Source organism: Ahaetulla prasina, chromosome 5 (genome assembly GCF_028640845.1).
Source record: "Ahaetulla prasina isolate Xishuangbanna chromosome 5, ASM2864084v1, whole genome shotgun sequence".
NCBI classification, from domain to species: Eukaryota; Metazoa; Chordata; class Lepidosauria; order Squamata; family Colubridae; genus Ahaetulla; species Ahaetulla prasina.
The window spans coordinates 82,586,951-82,604,399 of record NC_080543.1 but is presented as its reverse complement, the minus strand read 5'-3'; the positions used below and the strand labels follow the sequence as shown (position 1 = coordinate 82,604,399).

The window sequence follows — 17,449 nt, the reverse complement described above, 5'->3', positions numbered from 1 at the left end:
CCGCAAAGTGGGCTTAGAGAATAAGTCCATAATAACCCAGATCATAACCAACACTCTCCTGCAGCTCCCTAATAAAGTCCATAGGTATCTCTCCCCAGGAGGCCATGGGGTTGGTCACTGCCTGTAACAGTCCTGGAGGCTTACTGGGCACCTTCTTCATTGAAGCATACACAGGGTAGCTGGCTACGTAGGCTTCTACATTTTTCTTCATCCGTGGCCACCAAAACTGTTTGTTTATGAGATGAAAGGTTTTTACAAATCCAAAATGCCCCGCCACCTCTGCATCATGGCTCCGTAGCAGTACTAAGGTTCTCTGGCTCAATGGGATGTAAAGTTTGCTCCCCATCCATGCCAGTTTGTCCCTTAAGGACAGCTCGCCTTTGTGTGGTTGGAACCACTCATCCCTGGCAAGGCTTCTTTTAGAGGTCGCATTAGGTCTTTGGTCAGTGATGATTGCGATGCTTCCTGCTGTCTCATGAGGACTGGGGCTGCTACTTGTTTGGAAGGAATGATGGAATTGACAACCTCCTCCTGTGCACTGTGGCATTTGTGGGAGAGTGTCTGCCAAGAAATTTTGCCCTACTGATAGATAGCAGAGAGTGAAGTTGAAGCGGTTGAAATATTGGGCCCATCGGACCTGTTTGGGAGGCAGCTTTTGGGGAGTCTTCAATGCTTCTAAGTTTGTCCACACCTCGAAAGGAATCCTACTGCCTTCCAATAATTGCCTCCAGGGTTAGGAGAGACCAGAGGACCATATAGGCTTCCTTTTCCTAGAAAGCCTATCACAGTGATGCTAGCCTTTTCCAGACCAAGTGTCCAAAGCGCATGCATACATGTGAATGTGTATGCGCGCACCTGAACGCTCAAATGAAATGTGTGTGTGGCCCCCACATGCACCCTACTCCCCCACATGTGCACGTTGGCCCCCACATGTGCGCCCTGTACATGCGTGCATGCCCCCTGTGCACATCCCACCCCCGTGCATGCGTGCGCGCTCCCCTGCATGCTCCCTGCCCCCTGCGCATGCATGGCTGAGAGCCAACAACCAGCTGGCCAGCGGAAGATACACACACATATGCAGCAGAGCTGAACTGGGGCAATGGCTCGCATGCCCACAGAGACAGCGCTGCATGCCACCTGTGGCAAGTGTGCCATAGGTTCGCCATCACAGGCCTATCATCTCTCAAGTCTCCAAAAGCTTACAGGACGTGTAGGCACATGGCTGCAACTCTTCTTTGATGTTCTTCTAGAGCAGCACAGCCCCCATGACCATATCATTGGAATCTGCTTGTATCACAAAAGGCTCGTCTGGGTCATGGTGCTTTAGGATCAGTTCAGTGGTGAAAAGACGCTTTAGTTTCTCCAATGCGGCTTGGCACTCAAATTACCAGTTCAGGAGTCATTTTCTTCCCCTTTCATCTTCAATAAATTTGTGATCAGTAGGGCTATCTGATTAAACGTGGGGATGAATTGGCAATAGAAGTTCGCAAAGCCGAGAAAACTCTGCAATTGTCTCATTCGTAGGGGCTCTTACTCTAATATCGTCCGGACCTTCCCGGGATTCATCTCTATGCTATCTTTCAAAATCTAGTACCCTAGGTAATCTAGACTGGTCTTATGGAAATCACACTTGGACAACTTTGTATAGTTGCGCCCTCCTCAGTTTCTCAACCACTGCTCTGGCCAATTTCACATTCTCCTCCTTGTTTTGAGTATAGATTAATATATTATTCCAGTACACCAGGACTCCTTTACACCAGGTCCTCATGCAGGACATCATTTATCAGCTGCATGAACATTGCTGGAGCATCTGCAGTCCAAATGGCATCACTCAGAACCAGTAGCAGCCCTGGGGGCAGTTAAACATCATTTTCCATTCATCCCCTTCCTTAAGTCTCACTTGAAAGTACGCCTCTCTCAAGTCCAGCTTCATGAAGATCCTTCCCTTTGCGAAGTGCCCCAGCATGTCCTTCATCAATAGGAGGGGGTACATATTTTCCACAAATATAGTTTAGCCCTCTATATTCAATGCACAGCCTATGGGACCCATTTTTCTTTTATTTAAAAAACACAGGGGCTGCCATCCTCAACTTGGCCAGCTGAATGAAGCCCCTGGCTAAATTTTTGTCTACGAAGTTACGAAGCTCCTCCATCTCCCTGGGTGTCACTGAATATAGCTTTGGTTTTGGTAACTTGGTCCTAGGCAGAAACTCAATTGCATAGTCTGTGGGGTGGTGGGGTGAAAGTGTGTCAGACTCCTCGCTAAAGACTTCGGCTAGATTGCAATACTCTTGGAATCCTTGGCTCTCCTCCCTCTAATTTATTGGCGGTTTCAGTTTTTGCTTTCTTAACCTCAGGTGCGTGGTGGCTTCTTAGCACTTTCAACTTCTCTTATCCAACTCTTGCAGGCTGGATACTTTCCTTTGCATCTGTCCCTTGTTTCTATCCCAATCAACAGATGGGCTCCATTTAATCTACCACGCCAGGCCTAGGACCATGGCATCCTCATCCCAGGGGCCACAATAAATCAAATAACTTCTGTGTGGGTCCCAGCTTTCAGTTTCACAGACTCAATTAGGCGGGTGGCTGGCACTCCACCCGTTATCAAACCATCTAGCTTGGAAAATGCTATAGGCTTCTTTAGCTTCCTTAGCCTTATTCCTAGCTTCTCTACCACTTTGAGGTTGACCAGGCATCTGGTGCACCCTGAGTCCAACAGGGCTTTAAAGGCCCCATTTACTCCCAAGGAGGACACTGAAAACTCCACCCTAGAAGACATAGGGACGATGGGGCCACTTACCATCGGGTCACCTTCTCCCTCACTGTCGATCTCATAGAAGACTGGCCCCATCTTGGCAGGAGTCTGAGTTCCCGCCTCCTCACTGGACAGAGGGAAGAACTCTATGACTTGTTGCCCTTTTCCCTTGGTTTCAGTGAAATTTTTTCTTTGGTTGGTTCGGAGGCAGTGGAGCGGTCATCAGTGAGATATTTGTTTGTTGCCCCTCCTTTCCACAGCAAAAGCAGCCATCAAGGTTCTGGCAGAGTCTCTCTCTTCTGACTGGAGGCACACCCCTTTTTCCCCTCACTTCTCCACAGGGTGGTGGGACTGACTCTCCAGCCCAGTATGCTCATGGAACTCCATCAGGTTGATCTCTACCTTGGTGGCCACACGGTATCACATCCGCAGGTTGCACAGCACCTCCCCAGAGTAGGGAATTCTGGTACTGTTGTTTGTTCAGTCTCTGTCAGAAATGGTAGACCAGTAAGCGTTCAGGCCAGTCTCCTAAGTGGCTGGCCAGGCAGTGTAAATCTTGAATGTACTCCATTACCAGTCGTGTCCCCTGCTTCAGGGCATGGATGTGGGCTTCCATGCCAGGCTTCCATGGAGTCTTTGAACTGCTCTTGCAGAGCTTGCATGAAGGCATTGAGGTCATCCAGCTCTGGGGCATTTTCATCATGCAGCACCACCAACCACTCTGAAGCACTCTCTTCCAGATTGACTGCAATGACATGGATCTGGGCCATATTGTCTGGGTATATCGCGCCACAACATTAAGCCAGGAAATGGGCTAGGCAGTTTGGGCACCCATCGAAATGAGTCACCATGGGGAGTGCCTGGCAATCATCTTGTACCAGGACGAGTCCCTGGACCAGAATACCATCTGTTGCCACCAGTTCTGGGATTTTAGTCATGACTGCTTTTGCTGGGGCCCTGACCACAGTCAGAGCCATTGGCACTGCTGGCTGCAACAGGAGTGGCAAGCCTCACTGCTGCCACCACCTGTGCCGGGGCTCTAGCCACAGCCACAACTGCCGGTGCCACCAGCTAAAGAATAGGAGGAGTAGCCAGTAGACTGCCTAGGTTTTCACAAGTCCTGGCCCACTGGCAGTGATCCTGGTTCATGGCATTGCTATAGCTCTCTCCCTCCGAACATCTCCCTCAGCTGTTCCATGGATGGGCTGTGGCCAGTAGTCAGGAGCTTCTACTCAGTGGGGTCATTCTATTTGGCTAGTCGCTTCATTATCCACTTGCCACCTCGGACCATGTTGATTCCAAAAGGAGAAGAGTCTCTTCGGCCTCCACTGCCTTACCCACATTTATTGTCCAGTCTTTGCTCACGTTTGTTGTCTTCATCCCCTGGTATGGAATATTCCTCACTTGTTCCTTAATGGCAGCTGCAGTTGCTTGGACTTCTCTTTGGTTTCGGGCACATGCTGGCTGGTTGTGCTCCTGCTCCAGCCTGAGGTGGTGCCGGTCTTCCCAAGCCAAGACCTTGTCCGGCTTCTTCTCTTTCAAGTTTTTGCCCATAGCTGACATTTTGGGGTTAACCTCGTGGTGGGATCCAGGTAGGCTATTTCTATGAGAACTGGCTTAATGTCAACTGTCCCACAGGGTTAGACAGCAAAAAAAACTCCTGGGATATTTTTTACCAAGAATATAACTTTACTGAAGATTCCATATGGGTACAGAAGTAGAAAAGCCAGATCTAATGATTTCGCACACAAATAGCATAGGAAACATTTCCCTTTTCCCACTGGATTTCCCATTGTCCTTTATCCACCATTCATTCACATTTGCTTTGTTTTGGGAACAGCCTGTTTGCCTTGGACATTCCCAACTAGTGATCTTGGGACTGTCTCAGTCTTCCAGTTAGCACATTCCAAATTTCCCTCCTAAGCCTCCCTTACATTCCAATGCTTTCCCTTTCCCTTCCTATTACTGTTGTCTGGTTGTGAGCAGGACTGAGTAGCGAGTCAACCATGACATGTGTTAACTCCTAAAATAGTAATTTGTTATCTAAATTGATGCCAGTTACTTCTTCAGAAATGTACAAATTAAATAAAAAATTGAAAATTGGAAGAACACTGGAGCAGGTGAAGATTATCTTCTGAACTGTTTAAAATGATTGTAAATTGGGAGTCTGTGGTAGCTCTCTACATATGGAAAGACAAATAGTTTGCCAACTTCAAAAACGATTTGGAAAGTGTGCTTTAGATCTCAGGTATCTTTCTGATATTCATTAAAGCATAATGTTTCTCTCTATGCTTCCATGAGATGCTTTATTCTGACTTATCCATTTCCATTATTCAGACACATGTTATGGTCTACAGCAGGGGTAGTCAACCTTTTTATACCTACCGCCCACTTTTGTATCTCTGTTAGTAGTAAAATTTTCTAACCGCCCATCGGTTCTACAGTAATGATGATTTATAAAGTATATCGTCGTCTGTGCATGCCTCTTGCGCATCGTGGATTGGGTTTGGGGGTGGGTGGGCACCAGCTACCAGCTCTGCTTGTCTGTTACAGCTGGGTGGTGTGGGGGGAGATGCGCAAGCTATTCTGGGAGAAGGCTCTTTTATTTGCGATCGCACTATAGCGGCATTTAGTTTCACTTACATAACGTGAACTAAACTTATGCACGGGCGATACAAATAGTATATTTTCAGAAATTTAAATTGTCACAGGGAATTTTATGAAAACTTAATGAAAATGTTTTTAAATAATGCTATGAACATTTTTTAAAAAGTCAATTAAATTTTAAAAAAGGAAAGTGCTTCAGTATCACACAAAACCCTTACCGCCCACCATGAAAGCTGGAACACCCACTAGTGGGCGGTAGGGACCAGGTTGACTACCACTGGTCTAAAGGGAGGGAATTTGCACAGCCTGAAACAAGCACATACCAATTATTATGGCTTGTTGAGACATACCCTTCCTCCTAATAAGGGAAGGCTGCTAATTTCCTTTCACATACTGTCTGGATTAAATCTCTCAGTAATCTTCAGATCATCAATTTCCAATTTGATACCTCAAAAGAGCTTCCTTCTCTCATCCCTTGTTGTTTTTGTCTGGAAGGATTGAATTCATTTTGATATTTATGCATTCCTGAATTTAGAAATATTTAATTCTAATCTGACTGACAGATCTGAAATTTCCATGAAAAAAATAAGAGTAAATTCTATGAGACTAAATTCTTCTGAGTGTATAGAAGCCTTGACCGCTTTTAAAATTTTGAGTGTGTGATTCTGGACGGGATGCCCAGAACTGTAGTTAAGTGTGATTGACTCTTTATTTATGTTGTACATTATAACATTTGTGGCAGGATCATATTTAGGTTCTTTGGATACGTTAAGTCTTGCAAAATTTTAGCATCTCTTTAAAAGAAAACCAAATAAGTGGAAAGGCATTATGGGACAAAACATTTAACCTAAATATCTGCAAGACTTGATGGACAACTTTCAGCCCCTGCCACTGCAGAAACTGATCCAAACATTTCAATTCCACTATGCCCATTGTCGTGTCCCACTCCTCCGCTGACAGCCGGGTCAGGGAAATCCGAATCAGGCTTGCCTCTGCAGCTCTGCCCAAAGTCCTAGCAAAGTCCTCAGAGCAGGCAGGAGACCAGAAAGTGACTTTAGCAAGATAAGTTTGACTTTGCCTGACTCAGAGACTGCCAGAAAGCAGATCCTTTATATAGGCCATGGGGTGTGGCTCCATGACTCAGCACTCATTAAGGCCTGCCCCTCCCTTCCTTCTGTTGCCTCCGCCTATCCAGTCTTCTGATGCGAGGGTCACTCCAATCAGCAGCTGTTGGAAATAAATTTTCCTCAGGCTCACATGCTGTGGAGGAGGGGGAGGGGTCTAGCTGCTCCGTTTGCCTGGGCATGGAGCCAGGGCTGGGGCCGGGGGGTGCTCCCTCCTCTGCAGCCTGCTTGGGCATGGAGCCAGGGCTGGGGCTGGGAGATGCCCCCTCCTCAGCCTGTCTGGGCATGGAGCCAGGGCTGGGGCTGGGAGGACATTCTTCAGCGTTCGGAAGCAGATAAGCAGACCCCGGCTGCGGTGAGAGCGGGCAAGACACAACACCCATTGACAGCATAGCAATGACTCTTAGCAAGAAGATGCAGAACATCCAGGCCCTAGAATGAAAAAAGGTTTTTTATCCTTACTGTAAGTGAAGATAATTAAAATTCAATTACCTTCAGATGGGTGAGCTTCAATTCTTAGAAGCTTAGAAGACATGGGGACAGGATAGGGGGTTGAATCCTGAGAATACCGCTTTGCACTTCTACTGTCTGATATTTGTTCTTTTGCTATATAATCAAAAGGGATTAAGGAGTTACAAATGCATGCAATAATTCAAATGTACATACACTTAAAGCTCCACTTTACAAAGATTTCAAATTTCTATGGTAGCAAATTTAGAAATAGTTTAGAATCACTAGACACAACAATATTTGCCAGTGTAGCAGTCACAACAGGTTCGGGAAAGCTTCTCTAGAGACAGATTTGGAATACAAGATGGATGGGTGAAGGACCACCTTAGTTAACAGTACCTGCCTCATAAAACTTTCCATGGAAAATGCATATTTAATTGTGATACAATTCCTTCTGTCCATGTATTTTTCTATAATATTTACTTTAAAGCATTCCCAATGAGTAATTTAATTATGAAATTAGAAAATTAGAAATCAAAATTCTTTATTGGCCAAGTGTGATTGGACGCACAAGAAATTTGTCTCCAGTGCATAAGCTCTCAGTGTACATACAAACAACAAAATGATAGGTCATATATCATAGCTCATAGTTACAGTCATTAATCTTATTATACAAAAAGTGATAAATCATAGATACCCTGAGATGAGAAATAAATATACCACTTATACAAAAAGTGGGCATTTTTTTCCATAAATGAGAATTGAATCAGAAGCACACAACAAATTAATGAACTGAAATTGTTTTCATCTTAGTCTGTAAAGGGGGGTGGGAAAGGTAGTTAAATAAGGATGCTTTTATTATTGCCTATTTTGTATATTTAATATACAAGATTTGGTCTCTGGTCAATGACAAAATAGGCAAGAATTAAAACATCCATACTTAACCACCTTGCTCCTTTTTCATGAACATGATGATGTTAAATATATGTCAACTTTCAAGAATGGGGAAATAAATAAATAATTCTGGGCATATTAACTTTTTCTCTATTTCTTTATTCCCCAACTTTTGCAAGCTACAATTTTGCCAAGCCCATTATTTGTATATTAAATAGCAAAGCATATAATTACAGGACAATGTAAAATCCGTGAAAGTTTTTTGTAAACTCCCTAACTCTCTATGTGTGTTCTGTCCCCCTCCTCAGTCCGGGAGACACAAATGATGACTTAATTAGCCAGCAAATCAGTCCACGGCAACTATAAGCTCTGGCAGCAAACTAGCGAGCGTCTGCCAAGTCTCTCTGTTATCTCTCTTGATGCCGATGAGTCAACCAGAAAACCAGGAACAAACAGTACTTCAGCTCAAGTTCTCTCCCTCTAAGCAGTTGATTTGCTCACCGCGAAGTGGTATAGCAGCCCTTGCTGCTTTTATACTCTGTGGGGTGTGGCTCCGTGACTCAGCACTTCCTAGGCCTGCCCCACCCCTGCTTCTGTTGTTCCTGCCTCTCCTGCCTATGGAACCTTGGGTCCAGCCAGGCCTGATTGCCATCAGCCGGGTCTGGAGGCATGGCCTGGGGGGGGAAAGAGTCAGGGGATGGAGGCCTCATTATCTCCTCCACCTGGCCTGGCTGTGGCTCCTGGAGCTGAGCCAGGGAAGCCGGTGCTCCAGAGGTAAGTCCCGATGGCCCTTCCCCCTCACTTTCCGAGTAACTTTCTGGCAGGGGCCCCGGCTCAGGGGGTGCAGACACAACAACGTGATACCATTCAATTGCCATTTTCAATTATTATAAAATAAGTAGGAACACACTATATTTCTGTCTTGACATGACCTAATAGCTTGAATCCTTGCAGTCCTCAGAGTGAACATGCTTTTGCATCCCTTCCATTGAAGGAGAACAGTTTTGTCCATTCTATTACGGTTATAGAAAAAAAGTAGTGGTGAAAAATATAAGTAGGAAAGTATAGCTCTAAATTATTGTTATACAATGTACACAATACATCATAACATTAACATTCAGTAAGAGACATGTCTGATCCCTGTTATCTGGGAGGAGTTTGATCTGGTTGATCCTGAGGAAGTGGACAGGGTCCTCATAGTTGTAAGCTTGGCCATCTGGACCCATGTCTCTCCTGATTAGTTAAGGCATCCCAGGAGGTAACATGTGGCTGGCTCAAAGTAGCTAATGCTAGGAAGGGTGTTTCTATCTGCACTGAAGGAGGCAGTGATGTGCCTTCTTCTCAAGAGGCCATCCTTTGATCCAGCAATGTTAAGCCTTCAACTTATTACTTCTATAAAAAGTTGTTGAAAGGGTGATTGGGACTCACCTTCAGAGACCACTGAACAAAACAATCTGGACTCTCTTTTAGTCTGGGTTAAAACCAGATACAACACTGAGACAGCATTGTTAGGCTTGCTGATTACCTTTGGAGAGCTTGGAATTGGGGTAGTGCAGTTGACCTGTTCTCCTGGATCTCTCAGCAGATTTTGATACCATCGACCATGGCATCCTTCTGCATTGGATCCAAGAGTAGGAGGTACCATTTTGTGGTGATTCTCCTCCTTTCTCTGTGGTGAGTTCCAGTCAGTGTTGCTGGGAAGGAGAGCTAAACTCTGAGCCACTGAAGTGTGTGTGTGTGTGTGTGTGTGTGTGTGTGTGTGTGTGCCTCAAGGTTTTGGTTTCTCCCCTATCCTCTTTAACATGTATACAAAACCACTGGGTAAGTTCATCCAACAGCAAGGGTTATGGTATTATCAGTACGCTTTACATTTCTACTCCTGGCCAACAGATGGTGCTGTTGCAGTGCTGCCCAAGTGCCTGGAGGTTGTAACTGTCTGGATAGGGATGAACAACTCAATCCTGGCAAGATGGGGTCGCTTTGGGTTTTTGGCCACCAGATCTGATGACATGTCATCTTTGACTGGACAGGCTTGCATTCCCACAATTAAGCTGGTACACAATTTGGTGATCTTCCTGGATTCATGGCTCTTGCAGATGACAGCTTTGGACTGATCAATGTCGTATACCAATTGTACCCTTTCCTGGATTGAGAGGTCTTCTATATAGTGATTCATTCCTTAGTCACTTCCTGTTTGGATTACTGCAATGTACTTTACATGTGTCTGCTCTTTAAGATCACTCTGAAGTTACAATTGATCCAGGAAGCAGCAGCATATATAGTATTGGATATTCATAGGTTCATCCATGTTACCTTTCCATTGGGTAAGCTTTACTGGCTTCCAGTTGCCTTCTACATGTAATTCAAGGTGCTGGTAATCACCTTTAAAGCTCCACATGGCATTGGACCTGGTTGTGTATGTGACTGCCTGTCCCATTAGATCAGATAGTATAAGCACACTCCAGACCCTATTCTTGAAATTCTGTCATCTCATGGAAATATGCCTTTTCTGTGGCTTTCCCTACCTTATAGAACACCCTCCCCTCCAGCGATTTGGCAAGCCCCGACCCTTGTAGCTTTTCAGAAGGCCATCAAGAAGGCCTGACCTTTTACTGAGACAATGGGATGGGATGGGATGGGATGGAAAGAATGGAATGTGGTTAATTGTAGCTTGCTGTGGGCATCCTAAGGGGATGATTAAGGCACAAGGTTTTTGTTTGATCGTTTTACTGTTTTATTGTTTTATGGTTGTTTTATAGTTACTAGTTTTAGTGTTGTAAGTTGCCCAGAATTGGGCAAGATGGATGGCCATATAAATCTTTTAAATAAATAAATAACAGTAGTTGCCAAATTGTGACTACGTTTTTAATGAAATTATTTCTGAGAAAAAACATATGCACTTTCAAATTTCTTTTTTTATAGAAAATCTAGGTAAAATAAAGTACATATAAAAATACTGTAAGGCTATTTGATGATTGTAATGAAAATTCCTCTCCATAATTTAAAGGCAAAATACAGTTATAATAAAGCCTCCGGTTCATGACAGGATTCAATCAATCTCAAACATATACAAGATAGTATTTCATTGGCCAAAATGTGAAGATCCCAAATATTGCTTTGAAAGAATGTCTTTCTGCTTTTTGTATAGCGTATGTGGAATTAAGATAGGTTTAATTACACCTAGCATATATTAATCTTGTTTCCTTTCAATTCTAATAGAAATCCTAATATATTTAAAGTTCACATAACTGTAGTTTATCTGAGAGCCAAGCATTTAACAAGATACTTAAGGCTGTAGTCCAGCTGAGTATGAATCCTGATCCGAATGCAGTACATTAGGTGGTTTTTAATTCACCTGAAACAGGACATAACTAATTCATCCAGCTTCTAAATCAGAATTCTAATATACGGGGATCCCAAAAGTCAGGCCCCATAGGGCAATCACAATATTAATGGTATTTTTTCAGAGAATATTTCTGTGCTTAGGAATGTTTAAAAGTCAGGCATGAAACAAGTAAGAATGTATTTAGAAGTAAATATGTTATTTATGTTATACAGTTTATACAATCAAGTGTCTATGAGATCTGAGTTTTGGAATCCCATATATAATTCAAGTACAAAATAATCATTTTGGGCACGTGCTCATATTTTAGTAAACAGTAACTGTCCGGTCCTCAATGAATGATCCTTGCAATCGTCATCCTAATCATTATGACTTGGGTGGCTGATGAATAATAGGGACATAACAGTCTTTTTCTTTATGCAAAGGACTGTGATATGCTCAGTGACCCATTACTGTGAACAGATTTCTTTCTGAATTTCTCCTATTTTCACACAAGGTTGGCACTCAGGCAACTTGAACTGGCAAAGGATTGCTGGGAATGTGGTGGAAAAGCTGTGAAGAAGCATGTGTTATGCTCAAAAAACAAAAAAACCCTCTGCACTGATTTCTGTGCAGTATATCATCCCATCACAGTAGTTTATCTTTCCTATATGTTTTGTTCCATTTTGGTGAAGAATAAAAAGATTATGGACTCTAATAATCAAAATTTCTAAAGCATAAGTTGGAAATAGATGCACTAATTTCTACCACTAAATTCTTTGCAAATGTTATTTAATGTTAAAACCACCTTTAGGGTTTTTTTCACTTCATGTTAGATAATGGAAGTTTGTTTTTTAAATTCACCATTAATTTTGAAAAGAAACAAAATAAGCCTCTTTCCATTGGACAAGACAAGTCAGCTTCCAAGCTGTTAGATTTTGCTACAAAGCAGGTGGTAAGTCTTTAACTGTCCAAATTTTGATTATCTTCATTGAAATAGACTAAATCCTTGGTTGATGGCCATAATGCTAGTGGCTGTTTGGTCATTATAGCACATACAGTAAAGGTAGAAACCAGCATTACACCTTGACGCAACTGACTATAAGCCATTAAACAATGTGAAATCAGGACTATGTAAGCTGAGCACTTAAACACATAAAGATCTATAGATATCGTATTTTTCGGTGTATAAGACGCACCTTTTTACCTCCAAAAAGAGGATGAAAATCTGGGTGCGTCTTATACACCAAATGTAGCCCCACCCACCTGCTGCTCCCCACCTTCAGAGGTTGTCATCCTCTGTGCGTTGCACAGCCACGCGTCCTCATGAAAATGGTCTTGCATCTGCCGCGGCGCTTCAAAGGGCTACAGCTGATCAGCTCTGTAGGTAGCCCTTTGAAGCACCGTGGCAAATGCAAGACCGTTTCCATGAGGTCTTGCATCTGCCGCTGATCAGCACTGATCAGACCGGTGCCTCTATTTTCAACAAAGGTAGACCGGTGCGCTCCCAAAAAAAGGCAGTGAGTAGACCGGTGCCTCTATTTTCAAAGAAGGTAGACCAGTGCGCTCCCAAAAAAAGGCAATGAGTAGACCGGTGCCTCTATTTTTAAAGAAGGTAGACCGGTGCAGTCCAAAAAAAGGCAATGAGTAGACCGGTGCCTCTATTTTCAAAGAAGGTAGACCGATGCGCTCCCAAAAAAAGGCAATGAGTAGACTGGTGCCTCTATTTTTAAATAAGGTAGACCGGTGTGTTCCAAAAAAAGACTCTGCTAGGCAGAATTCTTTTTTTCTTGTTTTCCTCTCCCAAAATTAAGGTGCGTCTTATACTCCGGTGCATCTTATACACTGAAAAAGGCGGTACTTATTTCAGATTTACAGATTTCAACAGGCAATTGTAAACTAAAGAATTTATCATATTATTTTCTTATCATAGCAGTTGCATATCCATATTAATGCTATCCAGCAATCTGGGCTCAATGTAGAAAAAGTATTTCTGTATGTAAAACTCATTTTTAGTTCTAATACAGTGGTTTTCAGTATACCTTACTTTTAATTCTACAATTAATGGCAACAATGGCTGACCTTTTTGGGCTCAGAAGCTAAGTAGGGTCAATCCTGTTTGGTATTTGGCATCAGACTACTAAATACCATGTCTGCAGAATACACTGGGAAATAGAAATCCCTGAAAAAAAGCTTCTGAATTGTTGCCAAAAAATTATGTAAGCATGCCCTGTAAGTCAAAATATAGTTTGAAACTTTAGAACTTGTAATTACACATGTGTGGAAAAAAGAAAAACTACCTACTTTTTAAAATTCTTACTAAATCACTGTGCAATATAATTCAAAATGATTATTCTACTGTTTTGTTTCTTGCTTGTTTTATTTCTAAATATAAACCATCAGTGCTAAAATACATGAGAGATAAGACAAGGAAAGGAACTAAAATAATCAGAACATTACCTGACTTGTTTCTATCATGTTCAATGGGACTATGTGCATTTCCCATGTAAGGACTAAAAGGCTGGCTACTGAAAAGATTATCACACTGTAGGCTGTGGCAGAGTTTCTCCAAGAAGCGCAGAACAAAAGATGCACTATTCACTGAAGGAAGATTGATGGCATGTCTCTCCTCATCAAAAGTGGCTGTCAGTAAAAAGATTTTTTAAAATACCAATATTATTACATACAATGAAATATCATCAGTGCTTAACAGAAACTATCTCCCTTTTAATGAATCCTAGGAATAAAAAGGTGGCGGCAGTTTGTACTTTTTCTCTACAAGAGGTTTTGGACCATTTGCAGTAACTCTATGCTAATCAATGTGCATTTGTTTTGCCTAGTTTGAAAAGCACAGTTTCAAAAACTATTAATTTTCAAAGAATGCAAAGAGTTTATAGGGCTCCTCCCTATCTCTCTGAAAATATACATTCCTTTGGGCTATTGGGAATGATTAGGAGCACCAACTCATTTCTACTGCCCTAGGGCCAGTACTGCAAATCTGAAACTATTTGTTTCGTATTTGGGGATGGATGGGCAATTGGTTCCCAGCCTGGAAAAGCACAATGACCAAGACTGAGAACTCTTTTTCCACAGTCATAATATTAAACATTAATTTGGAATAAATCTGTCTTTTAGAAGATTCAATTTAGTAACGCTAGATATAAGATGTGAGAGCTTAATTAATCACAGAAAACTGTCTCATCCGGCATTAATATAATGTAATAAAGTAAAGCAGCCTTTTTTTAAATCCCAGAATTATAAACAGGCATCCAAATGCGTATCCTGAAGACTGCTTTTGCTAGAAACAAAGTGACAAGGAGCAATTCTAATTTAAAACTAGAGAAATATTGACACCATATAGCAGACAGCAATTATACTTATGTAGAAATCTGACTTTTCCAAAACAGCATTCAGCTAAGATATAAACTCACTGTAGGAAACAAAACACATTCACAGTTTTGGATCAAATATTTTCATATAAAGCAAAAGGAATAAAGGTGCTTTTGCTTTTAAATTATAACAGAAAATATTTTTTCTGGTTATTATTTTGGGAGATATGACAAATGTAAGTCAATTTAAATATAACCTATTTAAGAATAAAGAAAGTTAGAGGTTTTGTTATTACCAAGCATATAGAGTTTTTATTGGCTTTCAAAATATTGATTCTGCTGTCTGCTGTTTTTTTAAAATACTGATTTATTGTGGTTAGTTTACAAGAATCACTGACTAATTTTATTGTATATACAGTTAACAACAAGTCAGAAGTCTGGCTTATTCTGCATGTCAACATTACAAATGAGGTTTTTTTCACCTCTTTGTACAAAAGGATAAAGCCAACTGGAAATAAAAAGCTTCATATAATATTAAATTGGTCCAATTAGCGAAATAACCAAGACTCACAAACCTAAAGGGATCACTGAAATGAAAATATTCATTCTTAGCAGAATCCCAAAGGAGCTTTTTCAGAAGGCAACTAGACTTTCTTTGTTTTTCCTTTCAGTTCTCATCCAAGAAGCTTCTTCAGTTCTCACCTAAGAAGCTCCCTGGATGAGAAGCAAAACATCTTCAAGGAAAAACGAAGAAAGTTGCCTTTAAAAAAGCACCTTTGGGACAGCCATGACCTGGATGAGTGAGACATTCCATAGACATTCTTAGCAGAAGATAAGCCAGAGTTGCTGATTTGTTGTTCACAAATGCAATCTATGCACAAAGTTGAAGTCTAAATATAAATCAGATAAAATAATATACCAGTAATAATCTCTCCAGCATGATGCCCAGCCCTGAGGAATCCAAAGACAATTTTTGATTGATAGGCACAATCTACACAAGCTTGGACAGCCTGCTGAAGTACTACATTCACAGGACCTGGTCCAAAGTGATCAGGAAGCTGCTGAATTTTCTTTTTATCAAGATGAGGCCCGGAATTTCCATGCTTGTTAACATAGACACAAACTGAAAAATAGAACAAAACACAATGTAGAATTCATCTTCATCTACCTTCTTAAAGGCATCCCAGTGACATAAAATTTAGGTTCTGACAAATGAACAAATAAAATTCATCTTTACCATTTTTCTTACCCGAGAAATTCTTGCTTTGCTTTTTAACACCAAAAGGAACTGGAATCTCAAAATTTCACTTACAGGGTACATTCAGATAAACCATAATGTCCATCTTGAGTACATGTTCACATTTATTGCACTTCCAATTTGCTACATTTTCCAGAATTAAAGAGAAAATAGAATCCCTTCAATCTAAACTATCAGTCTTCATTTTGTTCTCCTTTATCAAACATCTGCTCCCGTCATCCCTCACCAGAGATTTGACTTCCAAAACCTTACAGGGAGTATGCAAATATTTTGTTAAAATTACATTGAATGCATTCACAGCATAGACTCTTGAAATAAATTGTCTACAATTTAAAGCAAAACAACTAAACAGTTGGACTAAAAAAGAACCAAAGATGCCAAACAATGATTAGCAATAGTAAAGAAATTATTTCTTTCTGCTCTGGGTAGACTAAAATAGAAAGATAAAAATGTTTAGAAAAAATGATATAGGGACAAGGATAATAAAGGTACACATAGCCAGGAAACACAATCAATGGGAATAAAAAAGAAAAGGGAACTTTGAAAGCAAGATTATAGAAGCTGGAAGGAACATTTAAATATGTAAGAGAGTAAAAGAAAAATGTGGAAAAGTCACTTAGTAGTTGCACAGAAATTTATAGAACAAGAAAATAACTGTGAAAAAATAAATTATTATCAGGAGATCAGACATACAGAAAATACACAGGTACACTAAAGAAAGTTTAGGGGGAAAATAACATTATTCATCTAAGGTACTATCTGCTGATCCTTAGTGAAACAGAAAATAATGCCACAGAAGAAACTAGCAGATTTCCAAAGATGCACAACCTGAGTTCCGTTTAACACCATATACAGTATAATGTTTAATTATACCGGTGCTTGCATAAAGTATTGCTTTAAAAATTGATAATACATATTCTATATTTTTCAAATTGATGTAAAATGGGAATGCGTATCCAGTGCAAAGCCTCACAGCTACTTTCAGACTTGTTTTTGTGCCTCTAAAACACTGTAGTACCTTAGAGTAAATCGAGAATCATCAGAATTTGACCCCATGAGATTTTTTTTAAATAGGTAAATTTACCTGTGGAAATAACAGCTGATATACCAGTGATAGCAGGTGCCTCTCTGTATATTGGGAGGCTGCTATTGTCAACTTTTGCAGAAATAGGAGAAAAGGTGAGGTGTTGCATTGCTATGTTTTTTTTCTGTTGAAAAATAATATATTTTATTATATTAAACATATTTTTGCAAATAGTCAAATATTTAGGTCAATATCAGTTGACACAAAATTCTGATAGTGTATTATTGAATGCTATCAAATGAGCATAAAATATGTTGCTGTAGATTTAGAGTTTATTCCTGATTTGAGATTCTCCAGAAGAGGCAGAAACATGATCTCAGCTAGAACTAGTAACTAGACGAGAGCTTTCAGGAGTCAGGCCATCACATAAAACGACAACCAGTCCTATATTGAAAGAATCTTTGGCAGATTTAGTTTACTGTTATAAATAGCTGCCTCAGCAAATTTTTAAAACTAAAGTGTATAAATATAGTAAATGTCCTTTTGACCATTTATAGAAACATGCTCATCTATGGGACCACTATTCTATTCCCATTTTCTTTAAATATCTCCCACTGAAAGGAAGTTCCACTAAGTTAAAAGATTGTGTGTGTGTGTGTGTGTGTGTGTGTGTTTTGTATAAAATT

The 17,449-nt window shown here is 40.9% G+C and overlaps 2 protein-coding genes across 21 annotated transcripts in view; one reads left to right on the top strand and one right to left on the bottom strand.

Moving 5' to 3' along the window:
* RAI2 (retinoic acid induced 2) overlaps positions 1-17,449 on the top strand; it is a 234,139-nt gene that overhangs the window by 78,467 nt on the left and 138,223 nt on the right. The window lies entirely within an intron of this gene.
* SCML2 (Scm polycomb group protein like 2) overlaps positions 1-17,449 on the bottom strand; it is a 97,790-nt gene that overhangs the window by 9,518 nt on the left and 70,823 nt on the right. For all 4 annotated transcript variants that reach the window (XM_058186573.1, XM_058186575.1, XM_058186572.1 and 1 more), the window contains 4 exons: positions 16,824-16,947; positions 15,401-15,604; positions 13,613-13,795; positions 6,979-7,092 (listed from right to left, as the gene is read on the bottom strand). In XM_058186573.1, coding sequence (XP_058042556.1) covers positions 6,979-7,092; positions 13,613-13,795; positions 15,401-15,604; positions 16,824-16,947 — 625 coding nt within the window. The remainder of the gene's footprint in view (positions 1-6,978; positions 7,093-13,612; positions 13,796-15,400; positions 15,605-16,823; positions 16,948-17,449) is intronic.